Below are 13049 nucleotides of genomic sequence, written 5' to 3' on the forward strand. Positions count from 1 at the left end.
CATGGGATAGGTTATTTGTACTTATAAAGTTAACGTTGGTCCCTAACAACCTGTGGGTGGTGTTTTCTTGGGTCAGGAGTGAGCAGCAAGATGGCCTAAGAAGAGTAGAACAGCAGAGGAGATGACTTTGCTTGCAAAAGAGTTTCTGTAAGGCAAAGCATGCACTGTAAATTGTATTTTCCACTCACATGAAAGTGATATCCCATTTATATCAAGAGGTAACAAGGTACAAATACACAGGGATAAAACACATTGTTTTCAATATTCAACTACAATTGGTCTAATTTTGAATTCCTTCTGCTTCCACTTTTAAAATGCTAACACTTTTAAAAGTTCAGAGTTCTTACTATCAGCAAAAAGTCTTATTCCACAGAAGTCTGTTTACAAAACCTTTGTATGTGGTTTGTCAATTAAAGCTAGAAGAGGCAGAGAAGAGAAGCAGGTGTTGAACTCCTGCGTGGATTTCTGCATACATGAGAGAGGAAGAAAAAGTCCGAATACCTAATTTAGCTGTCACTACGTCACCTCCACCGTGAACACCCTTCAATGGTGAACAGGCTTCCAGGGCAACTATGCTTCTGATTCTCAAATATTCCTTCCTAATACTTGCCTACATCTTGATGCAACTAAACATGTTTTCATTCATTCATTTTAATTGCATATATTTTGTTGCATATATTAATTGAGTGCCCAGTACATGCCAGCTTGGTAATTATAAATAGGACTTTGAAGACAGACATATTGATTTGGGTTTTCCTTTTATTTGCAGCTGTATCAAGCTAAGCGAATTTAGGCAAGTTTCTTAACAATTCTAAGCCTCTGGTACTGTTTTTGAAGGTAACAGAATCTACCTCAGAGTAAAATTATGAAGGCAGGTAATGCAAACAAATTGTCTTGTAGTGTCAATTTGCAATAGAGCTCAATGATAGCAATAATCATTACATTAGTATAACTGCTATTACTGGGTAAGTTCCAAGCTCTGTGTCAGGTGCTATGTAGAAAACTAGGATCCATGTATGCACAGATTCATTTCTAAGGAGTAAATTAGCCCTGAGGCTCAGATGCAATGGCTCTGTCATCATTGTAAACACTTGGCAATGCAAAACAAAACCTGGCAATTGATTTCTACTGTACTTTATAGTAATGACCCAGTTCCAAAGTATATCTACCACTATTTAGCTGAGACACATACAGTAATCAAAATACCAATTTGATATTGACTGAGACAGCCTTAATCCAAGTCTCTAAGTCAGTTCGGGGATGGGAGAGCCAGAAGTGCCATAACATGGGAAAATACAGTATCGCATTTATGGCTTTGGATGTTGAATGCTACTGGTGGCCCCGGTGTGGGCATGCAGCAACAAACTTCATGTGTTTTGAATCCAGATGAGAGACTCTGAGGATTTGTTTCACAATCCTCCTGTTTGCTACGTTTTCCTTATTCATTCATCTGATGGTGGACACCTGGGTTGATTTCCTGTTTTGACTATTGTGCATAGCCAAATTTGTGTTTCTATAAGCATAGTGAAACAGGTATCTCTTTGATAAAATCAATTCATGTCTTTGAGTGTTTGCTACTAGTGAGATTGAAGGATGATGTCACAGTTCTATTTCTACTTTAAAAAAAGCTCCATACTGTTTTCCACAATGGCTACATTAATTTCAATTCCCATAAACAGTAGCTAAGAGTTCGTCTTCACATTCTCACTGTCAACGGTTGTGCTCGGCCTTTTGGATAATCAGCATCCTAACAGAAATGAAATTATATCTCATGTTTCATTTTATTTTTATCTCTGTTACTTAGTAAATGATCATGAGCATTTTTTTCATGTATTTTTTTAGCCATTTGTGTGTCTTCTCTTGCAAACTGTTAAAATGTTTTGCCCATTTGTTAACTGGATTGGTTGATTTTTGCTTTTGAATTTTTTGAGTTGATGATACATTTTGGATATTAATCTTTAGTCAGATAAGTAGCTTTTAAACACTTTTCCCATTCTCTTGGATGCTCTTCACTCTGATTATTTTCATTGCTGTGCAGAAATCTCTGGATTTGGTAAAATTCCGTTTGTCTAGTTTTTCTTTTGTTGCCTGCACTTCAGGGGCATATGCAAAGAGTAACCGCCTCTACCAACATCTTGAAATGTGTCCCCTGTGTTTTCTTTTAGCAGTCTCATAGTTTACAACCTTACATGTAGATCTTTGATCCCTCTTAAGTTGCTTTGAGTATGGTGAAAGGTAGGGATCTAATATTATACATATGCTTTTGTATATATGCATATAGAGGTGCATATATCCCATGTTACCATGACCATTAATTGAAAGTATTTTCCTTTCTCCAGCATATGTTCTCAGCAGCTTTGTCAAAAATAAGTTGGATGTATTGGTGTGAACTAATTTCTTGACTGCTTATTTCATTCCGTTTATCTGTGGGGCCGTTTTTATGCCAGTGCCATGCGATTTTAATAGCCTTACTTGTATTTTGGTTTGAAATCAAGTATTTTCTGCCTCCCATTTGTTTTTGTTTGTTTGTTTTTATGTTGTTAAGGATTACTTTGAGTATTCTTCATCTTTTGTAATTCCATATGAATTTTAGGATTTTTTTTTTCTGATTCTGTAAAGAATATCATTAGTACTTTGGGAGAGAATGATTGAAGCCACAGATTATTTTAGGTAACATATTTCATTATATATTAATCCTTCCAACTCATGAGTAAAGAATATGCTTCTATTTCTGTGTGTGTCCTTGATTTTTTCCATCAATTTTTTAAAATTGTCTTTCACTTCTATACCCTAAATGCTTCATTTTCGTAGCTATTATGAATGGAATTTCTTTTCTGACTTCTCTTTCAGTGAGATCATCATTATTGTATAAAAATGCTATATTGTTTGTAAGCTGATCTTATAATCTACAACTTTGCTAAATTGGTTTATCAGTTCCACAGCTTTTTGGTGGAGTGTCTAGCATTTTGTGTGAACAGTATCTCATTTGCAACCAGGGATCTTTATTTCTTTTTCAATTTCAGTGCCCTTCATGGAGTTTCCCTAAATTTAATCATTTTGAGGCACATTAAGCATGCTTATTTCCCTCAATCCCAACTTAAGGTTAGCCAGATTGAAACCTAGAAATCTGGTTAGTAGCAAAACATTCACCAGAATGTATTCTGACCCGGGACGTGAGCCCTTAGTTTACCACACCGCATGCTACAGGCTGCTTTTCCAAAGGTATAAGGCAACCAAAGCTGGACAATGTTTAAAGACATAGTTTACCCAGGAATAGTGACAGTAGGAGAAAAGGGCTGGGATGAATTCTGACTATAGCAAAAGCAAGAGATTGATAGCCAAGAAGCAAGTGTCAGAGATCAATGAATGGGAAATGGGATAAGGAAATAGGACCAGGAGAGTCTTGCTAACCTGACCCAATAGGACTTCTTATTATTACTTTGTAAAAGGCAGGCTAAGATGATGAGAGGGATGGTCAAAAGTGAAAATTTGGATAAAATTTTGAAGGTGATCAGATACCAAGATTTCCCACTAAACTGACATTGCAAGATTCTTGTTAAAACCAGAATCTTTGAAGATAAAGATCAACTGCCAATGATCAAGACCGAGCTGAGAAGAGGGCTCAGAGGAGCTTTCTGAAGTCAGACCAAGGAGAATCTTCCTCCGAGGCAGCTCCATTACTTTGCATGGAGGTCTGCAGATCTCCTGATCTCCCCTCTGCTCCCCACGTCCTTCGTGACTGGATCAATTTTTTGGTCCATAGTCTTTCTTCCTCTCGCTTGTTCCAATAGGAGCAGGGGTTTTGGGAGAGAGAGACTATCTCAGAATGCTTGTAGAAAACTGTGTCCCACTCTGGGTATTCCTTGTTCTTTCTGAAAAACATCTACATTGCTTCTACCCAGGTTCCACCCTATGGTTGATTCTCCCAATTCACAATCAGCATTTATTGCTTCTGTGATATCATTTCTGAGGAACCACGACTTTGATGGCCTGGATGTCGACTGGATCTACCCAGATTTGAAAGACAAAATTCATTTTACTGCATTGATTCATGTGAGTTAGAATCTTTGTTACACTTACACTCGATGTTTTTGTTTTCAGATTTATTTTATTTTTTAATTGGAAAATCAGATATACAGAGAGGAGGAGACACAGAGAGGAAGATCTTCTGTACAATAATTCACTCCCCAATGGCCAGGGCTGAGCCGATCTGAAGCCAGAAGCCAGGAGCCTTTTCTGGGTTTCCCACGTGGGTGCAGAGTACCAAGGCTTTGAACTGTCCTCAACTGCTTTCCAAAGCCACAAGCAGGGAGCTGGATGGGAAGCAGAGCTGCTGGAATTAGAACTGGCATCTATATGGGATCCCAGCACGTGCAAGGAGAGGACTTTAGCCACTAGGCTATTGTGCCAGGCCCACACTCCATGTTTTTAATGTGACAAACTCATGACCACATTAGCAAACAAAAAGAGGCAGTTAGGATGGGTTGGGAGGCACAGCCTGGGCCTTTCAGAAGCCCTCACTGACAGGAAAAAAACCTGTTTCTAGTGTAAAGCAGGGACAGCCTCCAACAGAGCTCTGTATACAGTGAACAAGCAACTCCAAAGCAAAGCAATAGCCATGTATAGTACAGGGTTGTACAATTTCCTGTGTACTGATAACATTACAGAAAATGCCATTAGATGGCTCAGGAAACCTATCAGGAGGAAGCACAGATAGTTCTTTCCTGAGTGCAGAGAGGCTGGGGTCTTCCTGCCAACCGTGGAGACTTCCAGAGCATATGCAGCTTGAGATAGCCCCACGTGCGTTAGGCAGGAAAGGGTTGATCTCAGATGTTTAGTGTTGTGCTGTGGGAGGAAAAGTCTAACACCTTGTTTTCTTGCTTTTCATAGGAATTAGCAGAAGCCTTTCGGAAGGAGTTCACCAATACTAACAAAGAAAGGCTTCTGTTGACTGCAGGCGTGGCAGCGTGGAGGCAGATGATTGATAACAGCTATCAGATTGAAAAACTGGCCAAGTGAGTACATCAGCATGCTTCCCCAGTTCCGTGCATTCCATGTGTCAGTATGTCTAAGGGATAAGGGGAAGAAGGAGTCAGGCATGGTCACTGTCAACACTGTAGCACAGGCAGGACTGTCTTCTGTAAGACAGCTTTCAATCCTAATAATCTGCAAAATCCTCATGGAGCTGGTGTTGCAGCATAGTAGGCCTAGCCTCTGCCTGTGGCACCAGCATCCCAGAGGGCTGCTGGTTCATTTCCCAGCAGCTCTACTTCTGATCCAGCTTCGTGCTTATGGCCTCCCAAAGTAAAGGAGGATGACTCAAGTCCTTGGACCCCTGTATTCACATGGGAGATCTCAAAGAAACTCCCGGCTCTTAGCTTTAAGTTGGCTCATCTCTGGCTACTGTGGCCTTTTGGGGAATGAAATAGCCAGCAGATAAAAAGCCTTTCTCTATCTCTCCTCTCTGTAACTCTGTCTTTTAAATAAAAATAAAATTTAAATAAAAAATTAAAAAACAAACCCCCCCTCCCAGAATATATAGGATAGATTCTACCTTTGCTCACCCTAAAATTTCTTCCTTGCCTCTGACGTTTAGAGACCTGGATTTCGTCAACCTCCTGTCCTTTGACTTCCATGGGTTTTGGGAAAGGCCTCTAGTCACAGGCCACAACAGTCCTCTGAGGAAGGGGTATCGAGACCGGGGGATGAGCTCCTACCTCAATGCGGTGAGTGACACACAGAATGTTCAGGGGGACATTGGCTCTTGTCCAGCACATCTGGAGTTACTCCTGATTTGATGCAAGCAGGAGCCATAAGTCCAAGAGCAGATTGTGAGTGCAGGGGAAATGCTTTGGCTAGAAACCAGGAAAATGCTACCTGGAAGCTGTCAGAACTGATGGTTCATGTTCCTGAGCTCTATTTTTGGACATCATCCATCCAAGTCTTTTCTCAAGTTTCATTTTTGGTACACGTTACACCTGCATGCGCATCAAACCTGTGCCTTCCTTTGTCTATTCACAGTCCTTATTTAATATGATCTTCAAAACAACCCCATGAGATTGTCCATGCAGGAGGCACAGCTGGCATGTCTTAGTGATGAAATGGAAGCCTAGTAAATGTAATGATTGCTCAAAGATATGCTGATATGAAAGTCATGAAAAGTTGGAAATGTGAAGTGTAAGAAAAAATATTGCTGTTGCTATTCTGGTACATATATGAGAATGTATGTTCCTAAAATCTGAGGAGAGAAAATGTGGTTTGTGATGTATGTTTCCAGGCCTTTATTTTTAAAGGTACAAAATCATAAGTACAAAAGCAACCAAAAAAAAATCTTAAGTCCATCACTAGATTTCCTGATTTCTAGCTTGGAGTTTTTCTGAGACTCTACACAACTGACTTACATTTGCCCTCTTCAGTTCTTCCCCTTTGTCAGCAATATTTAATTTTAATATTGTTTACGTAATTGAAAGGGATGCACACCCATGTGGGCATTTGCTTAGGGTGGGGAGGGTCGAGGTATGGAGGAAGGTGGGTGGGGCAACTGTTTATATCCTTTTTTTCCTCTTGTGTCTGAAGTGGGGAAAGGTGAAGGGGCCACCACTCCTTGCTGTCAAACTACATCAGCACTCTGGGATAAGGGAGGGTCATTTGATGACAACTTAGACTCTAGTGTGAGGAAGAAAGTTTTGAGGGTGCTGCTTGAATCGTTTTGATAATTCTGAGGCATTTTTTTTTTTTTACTTCATTGCACAAGGGTTGAGAAAATATTTCCAAGGTCTATTGGCTGTCTTATTTTATCCTGGAGGATGGGAAGGCCCAAAGGTGCCTCTTCCCTGCAATCCCCTTGGGTCCAAGTTGTTGCAAGGCCTTGCAGTCAGAATTCTGGCCTTTCCTCCTGTCAGTTACACTGTAGACATAGGCAACTGGCTCAAAAATGGAAGAAGGAGGACAAGAATCCTGATTTGGTCTTTTCTAGGTCTCTTGTCTCATTTCTCTTGTGATCTATTTTCAAGTTCTCTTTTACAACTTGCAAAAGAAAGCGAACTTCTAGTTGTTGAAGGAGATTGGATGTGTTGGTCCTGTCTGTGCCCAAATATTCAAGGAGACATCAAAGAGTCATCTCTATGAAGTTTTGGAAGGAGGCTGAGAAAAACTTGGCCCCTTTCTTTATTCATGCCCTGGGTTTCAGTCTCTCTTTCCCTTCTAGGAATATGCTCTTGGATACTGGGCACACAAGCTCATGCCTACAGAGAAGATAATCATGGGAATCCCCACATATGGACGCTCTTTCACACTGTCCTCTGCAGACACTGCTGTTGGGGCCTCTGCCTCCGGTCCTGGAGCCCCTGGTCCCATCACTGGGTCATCAGGCATCCTAGCTTATTATGAGGTACTTGCCATGCCCAAAATGGGCTTCCCAGTCAATGAGACAATAACAGAGCAATGGTTACTGAGTTATTATGAGGGGAGAGGTGGGATACAGAATATTCTTGGAACACACAAGAGGAATTCTTGATTCTGGGGAGAGGTCTGGGAATACTTCTTGGAGGAAGTGCAATGCGGAAGGGTATTGAAAGGGTATATATGATTGGAAAAGGGATACTGTCCCAGTTCTTGACTTGAGTAAGTAGGTGCCTAACAATGCATTTACAGAGATGAGAAAAGGCCCAGCCTGATCCATCCTCTTCAGTATGTGTATGTTGTGAGTCCGTGCTGAGTGACTTGACATGCACTATGATACATGATCAGGGTAATGTTTCCCCTTACCGCCCCCCACCACCTCATAGAGGAGAACTATTGATTCACCATCAGTTAAGTTGGCAAGGGGCAAAGCACATGGCTCATTACTAGCCTCCTCATTGATTCTCAGGATGTCTGACAGACCGGGGGTGGGTGAGAAGGTGACCCATCCTTGGATAGTTGACTAGTCGATACTGGTATCTGAACTAAAACTTGGTATTTTCTAACTGATTGTTTTGGATAGCTCTTCCTAATGGGGTTTTAGCACAAAGAATTCTCAGCGGTTCATCCTGAACCATCCATTCTGTACAGTGTATCATATAGTTTCTCTCCCAGTCTGATCCCTGAGATGATTCTTCTATCTCACCAAATTCTTAGTCTGCGAAATCTACCCTATTCAGTCTCAAGAGAAGTCCATTACTGACTGTCTTGTTCCCCATTTCCTCATCAGATCTGCCAGTTCCTACAAGGAGCCAAGATCACAAGGCTCCAGGATCAGCAGGTTCCTTATGCAGTCAAGGGCAACCAATGGGTGGGCTACGATGACGTGGAGAGTGTGAAGAACAAGGTAGGTAGCTAAAGGGGACAGGAAAGAGAAAGGTGTTCTCTTAGATGAGAAGCAGGAATGCGTGGCAAAGTTCCTCAAAATTTTAATTTCAAAATGGAGGAACTTCTGGGACCCCCTACTTCAGGATTGTACCCAAGGCTCCACTATAGCCCAAGTTTATATATCTGAGCATCCTGTGGTACACACAGAAAGGTAATAAGGATCCAAGCAAAGTTTAGAATAAGTAGAGAAGTAAAAGCTGAAAGGAAGAAGAGAAGGTAAAGGGAATAAAAGAAACCTTGGTGCCTACATGGTTGTCAGTTCTCTCGGGACAAATCCTTCAGTCCTTCTCATGGTTTGTTCATCGATGGGCTCCAGATTTCTGAACATAGCAATCCACAGACCTTGGCATTTGTTTTCCTTCAGGCTCAGGAAAGAAAGAAGAAATTAGTGCAACTGACAACACCAGGGTGTGTTGGATTTTTTTTTTTTTTGGTTGGTTGATTGATTTTGTTTGTTTCCTTGTTTGTTTTGTTTTTACTAAAATCTTCCTAGTCTCTGTTGTATCTAGCAGAGCTTTCACAACCTCCAAGAATACTGAACCCAGAGAGTGGTGACTCCATGAACCAGACGAGAGCTTCTTAGTAGGTTGTGGCCCTTGCAGGCTCTCTCTGAGCCATCTTTTCCTGCAGGGATTCTCTAACATTGTATAATCCATCTACTGCTGCCTTCTAAGCTTGAACCCTCATTTGAACCTGACTTAGTCATGGGTATTTAAAGGTCTCTTCTGATTTCTGTCCTTCTGTGCCTCCCACAGGTTCAGTTCTTAAAGAATTTAAACATGGGAGGGGCCATGATCTGGTCCATTGACATGGATGACTTCACTGGCACATCCTGCAACCAAGGCCCCTTTCCCCTTGTCCAAGCTGTGAAAAGAAGCCTGACTCCCTTGTGAAGGTAACAGAGCCCGGGGTTAGGGTTGGACATGGGCAAAGGACTAGAGAGAATAGGAATAAGATGCTGGGGTAGATCATCTTCACATATGTGGCCTGACCTTTCCTCAGGTGCCTTTGCATTTTCTGCTGTTTCCTTATTGTGTGGACAGAATCTATCTTTTAGTCAGCTTCTCATCATTTTTTAGAATAGTAATAATTTTCAGGACAGGCATGTAGCCTAGACTCTTATTAACATACCTGATCTTATGCTGAAGTAATTGGGTTTAGTGCCTGGTTCCAGCTCCTAACTCCAGCTTCCTGCTGGTGCAGACATTTGGAAAACAGCAACACTGTCTCTTTATTTGTTGAATTCTTACCTCTTATGTGGGAAAGCTTGGCTGAATTCCTGACTACCAGCTTTGGTATGGCCAAGTCTTAGCTATTGCAAGCATCTGCTGAGTGAGACAATGTATGGGACTGCTCTACCTGCCTCTTGTATCTCTGAATTAAATTACACTTGATCTTAGTCAAAAGGCTAAAAGGCAACCTCTTTTTGAATTAATTTTTTAAAACAAGAATTATTTGGCTGCCATTTACTGAGTTGTGGGCTCTATTTATTCATACAGTGGAAATAAATATTGATTTCATTACAATTCTTGGCTACAAAGACATTCGCCTCAGCTACAAAAACATCAGCATCTCTTGATTGCCTAAATCTGAATCAATTTGGTCCCATTCCCTCAACTCACAGGACTGATGAGAAGTCCAATGTTGGTCATTATCTAATGCCCTGATCCTTGACTACAGCTAATCTTACCTAGTTGATGTTTGAAAGGTTCCATGGTCGTAGTTGATACGCTCCTGCCCAAGACTATCTGCTATGCTAAAGTCTGCTGGCTTTGCTTCTGCTTCATTTGTGGTCCCCAGACTCCCCAGGTAAATTGGATGTCCTCTCGGGAAGGTGAAGGCCATTGATGACCAACCATCCATGCTGAGATCCACTGGTTCCAGGGCAGAGGGTGGAGTAAAGAGCAGCTGACAAAGGCTTACTGTAAACAGTGATGAGGAATGGCCATACTATCTTGGAGCAGGATCCAGAACTATTTGAACACTCTTGGCTATTTGATTGGGCAGCACCCTACTAGCTCTGAGCATCAATGATTTAGTAACTTGGTACAGACCTAAGGTTACCAGGCTGGGATTTGAAGTATTCTTTCTTTTATCTCCAGGATCAACTCACAGCTGAAAATGCAAGGTGACACTGTTGCCTAGTCCCTTTCAAAACATCTCTAATGGGATTGCCCTTGTTGACTGGCTTCCAGATCTCACAGTGCTAAGCTTTTTTTGACTTTCTGTCAGACCTTGGATGGGACAAGTTCTGTTTCCCTACAGCAGCTGACTGGCTGGCCAGGGGTCCAATAAAATGAAAATCACTTTCCTGCAGCAAATGTGGCCTAGCAAATTTGTGCAATTCTTTTTTTTTTTTTAAAGATTTATTTATTCATTAGAAAGCCAGATATACAGAGAAGAGGAGAGACAGAGAGGAATATCTTCCGTCCGATGATTCACTCCCCAAGTGAGCCCAACAGCCGATGCTATGCCGATCCGAAGCCAGGATCCAGGAACTTCTTCCAGGTATCCCCTACGGGTGCAGGGTCCCAAAGCTTTGGGCCATCCTCAACTGCTTTCCCAGGCCACAAGCAGGGAGCTGGATGGGAAGTGGAGCTGCCGGGATTAGAACTGGCACCCAAATGGGATCCTGGCGCATTCAAGGCGAAGACTTTAGCCGCTAGGCCACGCCACCGGGCCCAATTTGTGCAATTCTTGACCAACTGATGTTAGACTGTCCTGCCCTACTACAAGGGCTGCACATTCCTTTATAAATATTAGAGAGCTAACTTTCTATGAAAATATGACTAATATTCCTTCATTTTCAAATATATCTCCACAATGGCCTAAAAGATAAAGTTCATCATGAGAATTCTCAGACACTAGTGACTCAGCCCATGTTTGGGCTCCCAGAGCATAGATAGTCCTTTCTCTCCCTACCCGTAAGTCTATCTCGCAGAGCAGGGCCCTCGTATACACACATGTGGACATCTCGGGCTTTGCATCCAAGCTTCAGCCACACCATCTCTTCACTTCCTAAAATACACACATAAGGGTCTCTGAGCTGGGTGTCTCAAACCAGCTTTGGGGCCCATCCCCCCATGATGGTGGACCCATGGAAAAGGCCTTGGCAGGCTCTGAAAGTAAACAGAAGCAATTGGGCCACTTGAGCAGGAATCTGGGTATCAGAATCATGCTTTCTAGGAGGGGAGACGTGAGCTCCAGGAAGATGTGTCTCTCACCCTGCAATCACCTCTGCTCATGCAGCAGAGAACAGGTGCAAGAGGCTCAGAGTCCGTCTCTTTTGAAACAGTCTAAGCAAACTCTAGCCCATGGATCAAATCTTGCTCACTGCCTTTTTAAATAAGATTTTTCTGGAACCCAGCTGTATTCCACTTCTTTACATATGACTTGTTGTGTTTGGTTTTTAGGATGTGTCTGTAGCTGTTTTCTCTCTGCAGTGGCAGAATTGCAAAGTTACAGCACGGGTGGTACATTGTGCAAAGCCTGGAATATCTAGCATTCAGTTCTTCACAGAAAAGTTTGCCAGCATTTTCTCTAAAGCATGGTACTCACAGCAGGAATCCAGTTGCACTGGATTAAGTTAGAGTCAGACAAATTAAGATACACTGTTTCCCCCACTTTCTCTTTTCTGTTCCATTCATTTCCTCTAGAAAAAAAAGAGTTATTTTTATTCTAATATTTAAACAACATTTTCATGCACAGATTTAATATTAATTGTTTTGAAGTATGATGCATTATCCCAGTTTTGAGGTGCACTAACTGAGGCTCACCTGAAGCATTTATCTGAAATGTAATTGTAACTAGTTTGACTCTCAGAATGTGGTGACAGCAGAATCTCTGGGTGAGATTTGGGGACACAACTAGAAGGAGCTTCATGATCTGAAGGGAAGTAGGATGGGAATACCTAAGGACTTTTCCAAAACTGCTGTTAGATTTACAAATGGCCAACAGATAATTGATGTACAGATGGCCAACAAGTGTATGAAAACCAGTCAGCATCACTAGTCTTCAAAGAAATGGTAATCAAAGCAAAGATGATCTATCACTTGAAGATGACCCCAGTTAGATCAACTCTTACAAGAAGAGGAAGCATAAGTGTTGGTTTGGTAATAGACATATGAAAAGATGCTCAGGCTCCCTAGCCATCAGCAAGATACAAATGAAAACCACATCGAGAAACCATTTAACTCCAGTGAGACTGGCCTACATTCAGAACTCTAATAACAACACCTGCTGGCATGGATGTAGGGAGAAAGGTACCTTTCTTCACTGCAGGTGGGAGTGTAGGCTGGTACAACCACTATGGGAATCAGTATGAACAATGCTTAGAGAATTGTAAATAAACCTGCCAGATGACACAGCTATCCCACTCCAAAGGAAATGAAAACTGCATACGAGAGGACGATCTGTAATCCTGTATTTACAGCAGCAGAATCTACTACAGCAAAGACGTGGAAACAATCCAGATACCCATCCAAAGAGGGGTGGTTAAAGAAACTGTGGTATATCTACTCCATGGAATATCACACAGCCATTAAAAAGAATGAAATCATACCATTTACAACTAGATGGTCCCAACTAGAGATCATCATGCTCAGTGAAATAAACCCAAAAGGACAAATACCATATATTCTCTCCAATGTAAGGAAACCATCGTGCAAATTACACTTTTGTGTTTTCTTTCTGTCACCCAT

The 13049-nt window shown here is 41.7% G+C and overlaps 1 protein-coding gene across 2 annotated transcripts in view; it reads left to right on the plus strand.

The window, feature by feature from the left end:
* Positions 1–10665, plus strand: part of LOC121168824 (chitinase-3-like protein 2) — a 42243-nt gene extending 31578 nt beyond the window's left edge. For both annotated transcript variants that reach the window (XM_040999212.1, XM_040999213.1), the window contains 7 exons: positions 3903–4053; positions 4891–5015; positions 5597–5726; positions 7208–7390; positions 8192–8308; positions 9105–9244; positions 10452–10665. In XM_040999212.1, coding sequence (XP_040855146.1) covers positions 3903–4053; positions 4891–5015; positions 5597–5726; positions 7208–7390; positions 8192–8308; positions 9105–9242 — 844 coding nt within the window. In that variant the 3' untranslated portion in view covers positions 9243–9244; positions 10452–10665. The remainder of the gene's footprint in view (positions 1–3902; positions 4054–4890; positions 5016–5596; positions 5727–7207; positions 7391–8191; positions 8309–9104; positions 9245–10451) is intronic.
* The last annotated feature ends 2384 nt before the right edge of the window (positions 10666–13049 follow it).

This window comes from Ochotona curzoniae, unplaced genomic scaffold (genome assembly GCF_017591425.1).
Source record: "Ochotona curzoniae isolate NIBS_2020 unplaced genomic scaffold, NIBS_Ocur_1.0 scaffold_1037, whole genome shotgun sequence".
Lineage (NCBI taxonomy): Eukaryota > Metazoa > Chordata > Mammalia > Lagomorpha > Ochotonidae > Ochotona > Ochotona curzoniae.